The sequence below is a fragment of the Sitodiplosis mosellana genome, unplaced genomic scaffold, assembly GCF_009176505.1.
Source record: "Sitodiplosis mosellana isolate CC-2019 unplaced genomic scaffold, AAFC_SMos_1.0 Smas_scaffold_1, whole genome shotgun sequence".
Taxonomy (NCBI): Eukaryota; Metazoa; Arthropoda; class Insecta; order Diptera; family Cecidomyiidae; genus Sitodiplosis; species Sitodiplosis mosellana.
In genome coordinates this window covers 22,517,928-22,529,494 of record NW_022595244.1, presented here as the reverse complement: position 1 = coordinate 22,529,494, position 11,567 = coordinate 22,517,928, and the positions used below count along the sequence as shown (strand labels likewise).

The 11,567-nt window shown below is 36.4% G+C and overlaps 3 protein-coding genes across 3 annotated transcripts; all 3 read right to left on the bottom strand.

The window, feature by feature from the left end:
* Window positions 1-2,483: 2,483 nt before the first annotated feature.
* LOC129575737 (uncharacterized) lies at window positions 2,484-4,048 on the bottom strand. The gene is made up of 4 exons (XM_055459718.1): window positions 3,842-4,048; window positions 3,223-3,757; window positions 3,041-3,157; window positions 2,484-2,985 (listed from the first exon to the last, which is right to left on the bottom strand). Exons 1-4 carry the CDS (start codon window positions 4,014-4,016, stop codon window positions 2,829-2,831), a joined length of 984 nt encoding a protein of 327 aa, XP_055315693.1. The 5' UTR covers window positions 4,017-4,048; the 3' UTR covers window positions 2,484-2,828.
* Window positions 4,049-4,405: 357 nt separating this feature from the next.
* On the bottom strand, window positions 4,406-6,487 carry LOC129575729 (programmed cell death protein 6). Its single transcript, XM_055459705.1, has 4 exons — window positions 6,181-6,487; window positions 5,664-5,770; window positions 5,321-5,589; window positions 4,406-5,220 (listed from the first exon to the last, which is right to left on the bottom strand). Exons 1-4 carry the CDS (start codon window positions 6,234-6,236, stop codon window positions 5,119-5,121), a joined length of 534 nt encoding a protein of 177 aa, XP_055315680.1. The 5' UTR covers window positions 6,237-6,487; the 3' UTR covers window positions 4,406-5,118.
* A 563-nt stretch (window positions 6,488-7,050) lies between these two features.
* LOC129575722 (ERI1 exoribonuclease 2) lies at window positions 7,051-9,713 on the bottom strand. The gene is made up of 3 exons (XM_055459692.1): window positions 8,371-9,713; window positions 7,798-8,165; window positions 7,051-7,538 (listed from the first exon to the last, which is right to left on the bottom strand). Exons 1-3 carry the CDS (start codon window positions 8,480-8,482, stop codon window positions 7,347-7,349), a joined length of 672 nt encoding a protein of 223 aa, XP_055315667.1. The 5' UTR covers window positions 8,483-9,713; the 3' UTR covers window positions 7,051-7,346.
* Between the last annotated feature and the right edge of the window lie 1,854 nt (window positions 9,714-11,567).

The following is an 11,567-nucleotide window of genomic DNA, read 5'->3' as shown; positions in this document are numbered from 1 at the left end:
AAACGTAACATTTCAGTTCGTTTCCGTGAACATTGTTTGTGCATAAAGAACAAACAGGGCTACCGCTCTGCCTTAGCATTACATGCATTGAACAGCGGTCATTTGAATATCGACATAAGCAACTTACGGCTGGTGAAAGAGATAGGCGATGCGCGCAAATTGGACGCATACGAAAGTTACTTTATTCAGAGGAGCAACAACGCATTGAATCTGGATAACGGGAACATCGAATCAAATTTGCTGTCTCGTTTGCTATGATGCTACACCGGCCGATGTTTTTACGTGACAACCGACGACTTTTCTGTTTAGTCGTGATGCTGATGATGGTACGATAGTACTGAAATGCATTCAAGGTACTCTTTTCGAATTCTTTTTTTTAAATGAATTGAAAATATCGAATAAGTGAAAACAATAAGGTGCGATTCAATTGTTTGTTGAATTATCGCAGATAGTTCTTTACATTTGTATACACAACGATAATTGTATACATAACGATTGCATTCATGCAAAAAACCATCACGAATCCTTTTGTTTTGAATGATACACTTCTTCACACATTCAAATGAGTCATATAAAATTCACTTTAAAGCGCTCCGAATGAGCCGATTCATAATTAGAACTCACTGTGAATTCAGTTTTAACAACAATTCTCAGAAGACTGACTTGATAGATGTACAACCACGGTGTTTTCTTTTGCTTCTAGTGACTATGGCTATAATAACTCATCGGTGTGAGTTCATTTTTCACACGAAGCAAAACATTGTCTCTGAACTTTCGGTTCGGTTTGGTTTGCTTGACAATTCCAGGATAAATACGATGTTTTGTTGATTAATATTTTTTTTATTATTTTCTTGAGATGGCAATTGGGCGTGCTTTGATGATAAACAACAAAAACGATAGCACAAACATTAATGTCTAAATAAATTAAAAAACAACCAGTTGCATTTAATCCTGGATCCAATTGTTTGTCGCCTATAACAAATCACACTACATTCAAAGCTGATTTTCGAACATTTCTTTTCTCAATTTATACCTAAAAATCACTTAAATAAAAAAAAAAAAAATTTCGGTTTTTTTATAGCTCAAAAATAAAATATCCAAATATTTTATAAAGAATCGCCTCACGAAAGTGACCACCACCATCGGAAGACTGATCACCACAGTGGATCCGTCTATTCTCCACATATCGAGTGAAACTCGTGACGCCGTTCTGGCCCACATAGACGTCGTCATTAAACAAGTTAAAAATATGTTGAAGCGTGAGGCGGAGGGGGACGGCGAATACGACGAAGACGACGAAGACTGCGAAGACAACGAAGACGGCGAAAATAGCGACAATGATGGCAGCTATACAGATGCTGTACGCGCTGGAACATAGGGGGCATCCGAAGTTGTCCGACTGTTGACGGCAATGACAGTGACACCAATGATATTGTTATCAAGTCATTGGAACACAAAAAAGCCGTCTCAGCGGAGAAATCAGCCCGAGAAAAAGTAAAGAACAAAAAAAAAATTACTCGAACAAGCTAAGGAAGCTTATGAGGTTGCTCACGCTGCATATAAAAAGGCGAATGAAAATGCCAGCAATGCCGCCCATATATCCAACCGAACCGCCAGAGAACTGACGTTGGCTGAAACTCGGCGTAAAATTCGAGAAAGAGCTCGGGAAGAGCGAAAGAATCGCCAAGGCCAAGCAACAACAACAACAACAACAGCAAAGGCAACAAGAGCACAGCCGTTAGTGAAGCTCAATCGAGTTCGGATCTCCACACTAGACACGGCTCGGTCGCTTCAAAGATAAGGCCAAGGTCAAGGCCAAGGAACAACAACAACAGGAACAGCAACAGTTACAACAAAACAGCAACAACAGCAGTAATGCCGCGCTCAAAAACAAAAAATACGAATATTTTATGGAGCGCCGCCTCACGACAATGACCGTCAGCATCAGAAGACTGCTCACCTCTCTGGATGTGACCATGCCGCGCGACTTACCGATGGCTACTCGTCAGGCCATCGAGGCCTACATATCGGTCGCCATTAGAAAAGTGAAGGCTGTGTTGAAGCAGGAGGCGATGGAGAAAGCATTGGCAGAAGAAGAAGAAAGAAAAAAAGAAAATAAAGAGAAAGAGAACAGGCGGACGATGATGATGACAGCGAATATGGCGAACGAAGCGAAGATGGCGAACAACAACAATAACAACAACAACAACAACAACAAGGGCAACAGCAGCATGGCTCGGTCGCTCCAAGGACTAAGTCTGCGTCAGCTGTATAATTTTATAGTTGCCAAGTGTGACAACTTTCAAGTGGATTTGGTCGACAGATAACGCTCTTCTTTGCTCCTTCACCATGAAAGTACTTTAATAAACTCAAGCAATATACTAGTATTGACCTAATAAAACCATTAGTCTGTTCTATGCAATAAATATTTTATTTAATTTATGCATTCTGAAAACTTAAAATTTCGATTTTTTTTCCCTTTTACGTTTTTGGGCATAAAATCTCCTCTTTGACTAAATCACGTGTTAAACAATTTGGAAATAAATTATGTTGTATTTTTTTTTTCAAGTGACTGGTTTCTAATGAATTCGATGAAGTCATGTCGTCATTGCGACAAATACTCCCTCACGACAGCAGAATCGGAATAGAGATAAAGTGTGACAAATTTCAATTTTCCATTGACGATAACTCACAATCGTCTCTCCAGCATATGATGTGGGTAAGCAATTTTAATTGTGAGTGAGTGCAGTCACTTCAACTGATAGATACAATTTTTGCGTCAATTTATTTATTTAAAAAAAAAACATGATTAAAAATAATTCGACTGATTAAAATATGAAATCGCTGCTCCATATGCTTGTGGAACACTCGGGATATTTTTTGTAGCAGTCAATGCCATTGTTGTAATCTATTTCATTCAAAACTTTGTCATATTTCGTTGATTGAACTGTGGACATATCTGAATGAAACTTCACTGATGGCAAACTGAAATTCGAAATTAAATTTTCATTCAATTCAAAAGAAATTTAATCCAATTTACCTGAAAATCGCCCGTAATAGTTCTTTTACAAATGAATCAGGTTCGGTACTCGTATGTTCCATCTGATTTGTTTCGCATAACGCTAATTTGATGCATTGCTCGCCATTTTCACCTTTGCTGAAATTGAATATTCCAAAATGTTTACCTCTTCAATCTCTGCTAAGCACCGCAATCCTACTTACGCATTCAAGTATTTTTCAATGGATTTATAAAGGCTAAAACGTGTATCACGATGATGTTGCACCAATTTTCTCACTTCTGGATGAAGACCACTGCCATTATGCTTCTCGTCATAACTGGCGATGTGTCTTCTCATTCGCAATGCCGGATAAATGTCATGCGAATAATTCCACTTTAATTTATTTGTGCGATATTTTTGCCAATCGTCGAATCGAATCGATGGTGGTCGATTTATTTTTGGTTCTGCTTTCAAGTAATCGAAATAACCGTTATCAACTTTATGCGAATGATAATTTGACCGATTGTAGTAAGTGTCGAAATGGTAAACATGTCCCGTGCTTTGCGGCGATTCATCAAAGTCAATTTTATCGGTGTTGTTCACAACATCGCTGATTGAAATCTTGCTATTATGCATCGGTGCTTCAGTGTGGTGCTCGGCAAAATGTGATTTATGAGGCAGTTGCCAAGCCAACGAACATGTAATACCAAAGATATGCAGATTGGTCGTGTCCACCATACCTATAATCTGATCGTAGACTAAGAATAACGGTACGAAAAAAAAACACACCAATTAAAAATAGAATGTTTTTCATCGTGTTATGAAATATGCCTCAGACTCACCCAGTTGCATGGAACTTCCCTCGGGAAATGTCAAATATCTACGTTTTCTTGACAAACACTTCTGATGATCTTTCTCATTTTCCGCATAATTTTCATATCTTTCAATTGAAACCATTTGAACACCAACAATCAAAACGGCAAAAACAAAAAGGTAAATTAAATACTTTTGCAACATTTTTAAACTGTCTCACCAAACGAATTGGTACACTTAAGACTAATGCTTTGATGCTCGATTCAGAACTAATACTAATCTCCATTTGTGGAATAGTTACGAAATTGCAAATGAAATTACTGTACTTCAAGGTGTTAATTGAATTCGAGTTCGAGGTAAATAATCTTACAAATTTCAGCGGCTGTGTGTGTTTATTTGCACACAAATACATGCAATCATGTACTGAAGAGTTTTTGAATTACCAACATGTTAAATTCTGAAATAAAGCGTCATCTAGACAGCGATACATTGAATTTAGAGTTTGTTTACTTTGCTATTTATAGTGTGAGCTTCAGTCACCAACAGATAAAATCCATCAACATTTTTGGAATGAACAAAAAAAAATACGCTAATTGAATGCTTTAAAATTGCTTTTTATTTATAAACTGATTAAAATGTTGTAAATGAGGCACGAAACCAACGTTACATAAAATATACTGTCTTTTGACACTCTTTGTAATATGTATTTTTTGCACATAAACTCTCAATATCACCAACAATTGAACTGATTTTCATGGAATTAAATTACTTTATTTTAGTTTGAAATAGTGTTTTTTTCATATCTATTTCTTTTTGTTTCGTTTTAAATGAATTTATTTCCTTTTTGTTCTAATAAAATCATGTGTATGTCGTAAAATAGAGTAATAATATGAGTACTACGTCAATTGACACTGACGAATATGAAAAAAAGGTGTGGTGTGCCGGAATGACAAAATATATTCACTCTGTGTGTAAAATCGTTTGACATCATGGGAGAAACATTTGTAGATTAACATTTAACGGAAGATAAAAATGTTTTATATTCTATATTTCATCATAGAGATTGAACTAGATCATCTGTTCGATATCATTTTCATACTTGATCAAAACTGATTAAAAATTATGTCTTCAAATTCCAACTTAAATAAGAATGCTATTTGCACGTGTTTTATGGTTTTGCTGGTGAATGATGAATATTTGACCACTTTTAGATTGAATTAACTGATTGGTATTTTTTTAAAGAGCGACAATCAGATGTTTCGAGGGATTTAGATTAATTTGCAGCACCTCTCGTTGTGAGCGACAATCAAATCTTCAAAGCGAACACCATTTGGAGGAATTGCTCATAGTGGATTGTGATTACTCCGTCCTGGTCAGTATCATATTGCCGGAATGCTGATGTCAACGTCTGAAAAACAGAAACGAAGGAAATTAGCCGAAAATGACGAACAACGAAACTTTTCTAAAAATGACAAACACAACAGCTTATATTTTTTCTCAGTGCTTACGTAAAGAGTAACACAGCATTGGATGAAATCGTCAAAAAGTATGGTGCCACGACCATATCGGTCATACTTTCGCAGCAACATCCCAACCAAATTGTCAGACAAACGATAACCGAATGAACTGAGTGCTGTTTTCAATTCGTTTTTATCAATGTTGCCCGAGTTATCCGTATCAAATGATCGGAAGCAATTTTGCCAATCTGTAACGTACTTCCAAAGTGCACCAAAGTCGTGAAAGCTGACACTTCCCCGGTTCTCCCGGTCAAACATTCCTAAATGGATGACAGTCTAATTAGAAATGGTCCAACAACAATAATAAGAAGCTAAAATAACTGATAAACCGTACCGATCATCATTCGCACTGTTTCTGGGTTGAAAGAGTCCCATGTTCCGTTCGACAGAGCTTGTTGTAGCTCATCGGCTGAAATGTAACCGCTTCGGTCTTTGTCAACTCTGAAAACGAAAAAAAAATACATATTGAAAATTTCAATTAAAAAATTCTTTCAAACACTGGAATTGAAATTTGAAACAAAATTAAAATACGAAAAAAGGTATAAAAAGTTAACACAAGTGTTAATATTATGCGTAAGATGACAATTAAATTCGCCGAAAAAACCAGAATGTTCAAGGCTTTGTCGGTATCGGATGTTATGACATCATAGTGTGTTTACAATCAACGAGTTTTTCTGTAGTGTGGTGTATGTGAATTGATGGGTACACGTCACAGATAGTAACACATAAACTGAGTTAGTCACGGGAACGAAATATTTGAACGTGTTGTGAAATATTGCACAAACAAACTAATTGTGTTGCACTTTCTTTGGATGAATCACTGGCAATCAGAGAAAAAGTATCAAACTAACCGTTGAAAAACTTCCCATAGGAATTGTTGGTTTGGCATCGGCGATTGAAAAGACATTTTCTTGTTCTCGGATGTTGTCGTTATTTGTTGATATTGAAAAAGTATATGATCTAATTAATATGAAAACTTATCGCTGATCTACTTTTGTTTGGCACTTGTTCGATTTGCGTTTAAACTAAATTACTACTGTCCTATTTGCGACTATTTACGCTGAAAATTGTGTTCTAATTGCTGTCTTAACTACATCTACTGTTCAATGCGATTGCGATACTAAGGCTCGCCTGACAGATTGTCATCTCGTAGAACTGTGAACGTCAACAATAATTCATTGTGTGGTTTGTGAATGGTGCGCACAACGCATACTCTACCGCTTAAGTATGCCGCATACTTAGCGTTCAATCGGATAACGGCAAAAACAATGGACGGAAAGAGGCACTTTTATTATTTTATTGGTGTTTTGCTGATTGAAAATGACAACAGCTGTAAATCGGCCACTATTTGCGCTTATCGTCTCGCCGAATGAGAAAACAAGTCTTATCAGTGGCATGAATGTAAGACGACGTAAATCGTTTTGCGGCGATTGTGATATTAGATCTCACAAGCAAAGTAAGACGTCTCGGCTTTTATAACGAACGACCCGATAACGAGACGATCTGACTGCTTTATGCATTGATATGATTCAAACTATGATTAACACAAATGAAGGAGGAAAGAATATATATATAAATTGAAAGAAGAGAAAAAAGCGTAGCCGATGTGGGAAAAAACTTCGTTAAATAAGACTTCGACCTTGTTCAGGCGAAACTAATCGAATTATCAATTTCAAATGGAACAAGAGTTAGGAAATAATAAACAATTGACAAATTGTTGATTTTCGTGATTTTTTTCGTAAGATCTAATCAGTTCCGATTTATTTTTTTTTTTTTTAATGGACTTATTCTGACTAATTTACAATCACGTTTAAACAAACAGACATAATTTATTTTTGGTAACATTATCACCATAATTATTCAACGATTGGAAAAAAAAAAAACAAAAATCACATTAAAACTCTATCTAAAATCGCATCTTAAATCTAATCGATTCGAAATGTTTAACAGAATAATTACAGCCTTCATATTGAGGTTTTGCTTAAAATTAAGGTATATCTTTGATTTGTGTTTGAATTTAGGATGAAATTTTGAAATAATCACTTTCGCTGTTAATTGTTAGTTCGATGCCGGCCCGCGTCATCTTGCATACCAATCGAGCTAAATTTCTAACATTATCGGCTCCGGAGTGCAACCGACCGAAAAATGGCATTCCAACCATTTTTAGGGCAAACGAAAATGAAATGACACGATCAATGCCAGTCCAGAGCTGTAACGAAAAAGAAAGAAAAACAACTCGATTATATAATTTGAAAATTTAATGTCTAATGATCTGATAAGCGATAGCACGCGAAAAGAACTGAATAGACGTTTTCCATCTAACATTTTTGCCATGTAGATTTTTTTTTTGCTGGTGATCTCATTCATCGCAAATATGTTTCAATGCAGACATTTTTGTTCAAACAGAGAAAAAAAATAGATTTTTCGTCTAGCCCTTTTAGAAAAAAAAATATGTGTCAAACACTTACACTGTAGTAGTCTCGAAGATCGATCCATTTGTTGAAGTATCTTGGAAGCTTATAATTCTTGCGTGTAGTCTCTGTTGGCAAGTAAATGCCGAGATCAAAGTCAGTCCATGTTATAAATACGGTATTTTGTTTCCGTTTAGCATCGTCGATTAGTACGATTCCTTTGGCAAATCGAAAACTGTCGATCCAATCATGAAATTTGCGTATCGCCTCCGATAAAGTGGGTGCCGTATCAACATCGCTCTGTTGGATACCCGTGTAATTTTTACAAAAATCACTCAGCTTCGGCTCTTCAGTTGGACGCACAAATGTGTGAAAATCGGCTTCGATTATACGAGACTGTAGGTTAAGCAGCACGGCTGGGAATTCTGTTTCAAGTGTTTTTGTGTGAATGGAGAAAGTGATAAAAGTTATGAATTACTGGTTTGAAAAACACTTCAAAAAAATGTAAAGAGGAAGTACTCAAAAAAAAAGAAGAATGAACACGAGTTCATAAATAAAAGAAGTAGAAAAATAAAATGGAATTTGTTTTTTTTAATGTCAATTTCTTTCTGATAATGGGTTTACACTTACCGATAATTTCTTGACGATCAATCGCATCGGCCTGCGAGAAATTACGATGATCCCAGGACGTGGTAACCAAATCAATGCATATAGCATATTGATATTGACCTTGGAAATACATCACGTTTGATTTTTGCTTTTTTTTTACTCTATCTCTCCAATATAATTCCACTCAAAACCCGAATGGTTTCGCGAGAAAAAATTCAACAAATGAAACAAAGACGTTACGGTGCTGTCTGTACAAATGTTCAGCAAGCTTTAACCGTTGATTCACTTATGCGTTAGATTTTAAATGTACCAACACGCACACACAATTGGTTGAGATTATTCCGATTTATGCGGTCGTTGCTGTTGAGGGTGGCTGTTTTTCTTAATTTGTCGATTTACTTTTATTTGTCTATCACTTTTCAGTCCGTTGTATGATTGGAGTGAGGATTTTCATTGGCAATGAAATCAGATTTAACATTCTATTTTAAGTGTGTCCTGCTGGTGTCGGGTGCAAAAATGACCGACGTCGCCGTTTTGAACTTTTTCTGATGCAACACACTGTTTACTTGGATTTACTGGTTCTTCTCCCAAATATTCACTCTTCAGCACAATTTATATTATGATTTTTTTTTAAATATCCTTTTCAGGTTGACTAATAAAAAAAAACGCCCAAAAAATCAGCGAAAAATTCCAGTAATGGGTTTAATAAATTTCAGCAATTCTCTTTCTTGTTTTTCAATTGCCGCTTGTTTGCTTCGATGATCGTTTGGTTGGAGCGTACACACGAATGATGTGTTGCCTGAGTGAAAGTCGGTAACGAACTGATTAACCGCTGTCGTCAACGTCAATTTATTACTTGATCGGAAACCAAAATTTTGCACGTAGCCTCTACGGCTTAGGTGCTTAATCACACACAACGGCATTTGAGTGAGTTGTTTTCGTAATAGACTCGCACAGCACAATGGCAAGATATCATCGCTTGTGTGTTGCGGCAGTCCATTGCGCGAAAGTTCGTTCGCGCGCGATCCCATGCGCGCATGATGTGTGTCTAAGGGAGTAAATAACGTGATATGATATTTTTGTTCAAAACAATCGTATGGCTTTGACAAACAACAGCTTTTGACTGTATAAAAAAGCCGACAAAAAACCGTCAGTTATTTTTCCCAAAATGAAATGAAATGTCTCCCGCAACCAATTTGCGTCTGTCACGAAGTCGGCGGTTAATCGCTAGCACTATTATAGATAAATGACCTGACGCACAATACTACTGTGTGTTGTTTTTCGTCATGGAAAAAATTGTTCATATCGTGTCCAATCATGTTCGGAATTGATTTTGCATTAATCACGGCCAGCAATGCATTTTTCCGTGTGTTTTCTGTACACTCCATGGTGCGGCTGTTGACACTATATTTTCCTATATTTCGAATTGGCGCGCTGTGTAGTTCCGATTTGAAATGTTAAATTACATTGATGTGCCCTTTGAAATTGGGGGCGCTCGCATCGCCTCAAATGACTTTGACGTTCAACAGCCGCCACACGGTACACTCACACGCATCACACATTCGGGTAATGAGATATAAAAATGGCTTCATTTGTTTACCGAGCCTTTTAAAATTTTCGCGTACAATAATTATAGCGATAATAATTTCAGCCAATAAAATGTGTAACATTGAGCAATATTACATGGAGTACATCTATAGTATGGTGCCTAATATCCGCGGCATATGAAATAGAATCGAGTCGACAACGGCTTTTGTTTGACGACTTAAAAATAATTAGAAAACAACCGAATACGATAAGAAAAGTTTTCGACTTTTTTAAGTTACAGAGCGCACGCGCGCGCACACACAATTTTATCAGTGCAATGTGCTGGCTGATAAAGAAAAGCATATTTGCTCATTGTCCACACTCAATCAAGTCTAAAGTAAATGAATTTTGGGTTGAATTTTCAGCTTTTGGCGATATGAAATTAAATGTTGTTCACAGAGGACATGGTAACGTTGATACTGTGATTGAGTTTTGCGTGTTTTATGTACTTATTTTTTCGCTGAGGCTTTGGTACACAGCCGTTTTAGTTTTGAAAATTCTGAAATTGCCAAATTAGCATACACATTTGCTGAAAAACCTTTTCGCAATGCTGTCTCGCATTTCGAGTAAACATGCTTGTTTTCTTGATGATTTGGCATCGACGCGCATCAAATGTCTTGTTTAGCTACTTGAATTTACACAGTCGACGAAAGCATGATGCAACAATTACTGGTTTTTGCTGTGTATCACGCTAGCGACTGCGGTCTAGCATTTCGTCACTCACATTTGTTATCGATGTAGTTTGAATCCATGATCAACTTTATTAGGCTATGAATATCTTAATCTTTTGATTTGAATCTGTTTTTTTTTTTGTGGAAACAAACAAAAAGACCGTGAGTCTTATTTTGGATGTGAAAGTACGGAAAAAAATTATGTTTTGACTTTGAATTTGTTTTTTTTTTCGTTCCGAGATAGTTTTTTATGAGTTTTTTTCACTTTGGAATCGAGCGCATTATTCCGGTCATTTCATTGGTCACTCATTTGTAAAAATGTGAGCATAAAAATAAACTCATGTTTTTTCCGCTTGAGTTTTTGATCATTACATTCATATGAACATGACTATTATGCATGATTCTCTTTTCATATCGATTTATCGAAATCACATTTCGCACCGCCCTATTTCACAATCGTTGCCAAAATTTGTTAAATTTAAACTTGTTTTATTAGAACATGGAAGAGAAAGTTCGGGTCACAAAATTGAAAATTTCTGCCGAAAGAGAGGCAGACGGACATTACTAGGAAACGGCAGATAATTGCGTCAGTCATTTTTATTTCGAACAAACAACAACATTATGCAATCTTGTGTACTGATTTAAATTGGATGACACGTCAAAAGCCCAATCATACCACCTGCATTTCGTGCACAAATATCTGCTTATCAATGTTTGATGATCTTTTTTTTTCAGCTTGTTGTTTTTGGCGTGTGTTCGAAGCAATTTTCAAACATTCCAATGGTTAATATAGTTGGCGCACGAATTATTTCTGGTGTGTGAGTCATGGACGGAAAAATTCCTTTGTTTTCGAGAGGAAGTTTACGATAATCAGGTTCCAATTTGGTGTTACTGCGTACTTGGTTGTTTCCTTTGTATTCCCTACCGGGCATTTATTGGACATTGAGTGGAAAAATGGTG

Coding starts and splice junctions, on each gene's coding strand:
- LOC129575729 (XM_055459705.1), bottom strand. CDS start 6,236: ATGTCTTTTCAATCGCCGATGCCAAACCAACAATTCCTATGGGAAGTT. Junction 5,590..5,663: donor AACAGTGCGAATGATGATCG/GTACGGTTTATC, acceptor TCATCCATTTAG/GAATGTTTGACCGGGAGAAC. Junction 5,221..5,320: donor AATGCTGTGTTACTCTTTAC/GTAAGCACTGAG, acceptor TCTGTTTTTCAG/ACGTTGACATCAGCATTCCG.
- LOC129575722 (XM_055459692.1), bottom strand. CDS start 8,482: ATGTATTTCCAAGGTCAATATCAATATGCTATATGCATTGATTTGGTT. Junction 8,166..8,370: donor TGATCGTCAAGAAATTATCG/GTAAGTGTAAAC, acceptor CACTTGAAACAG/AATTCCCAGCCGTGCTGCTT. Junction 7,539..7,797: donor ATCTTCGAGACTACTACAGT/GTAAGTGTTTGA, acceptor TTTTCGTTACAG/CTCTGGACTGGCATTGATCG.
- LOC129575737 (XM_055459718.1), bottom strand. CDS start 4,016: ATGTTGCAAAAGTATTTAATTTACCTTTTTGTTTTTGCCGTTTTGATT. Junction 3,758..3,841: donor GGGAAGTTCCATGCAACTGG/GTGAGTCTGAGG, acceptor CGTTATTCTTAG/TCTACGATCAGATTATAGGT. Junction 2,986..3,040: donor CTATTACGGGCGATTTTCAG/GTAAATTGGATT, acceptor TTCGAATTTCAG/TTTGCCATCAGTGAAGTTTC.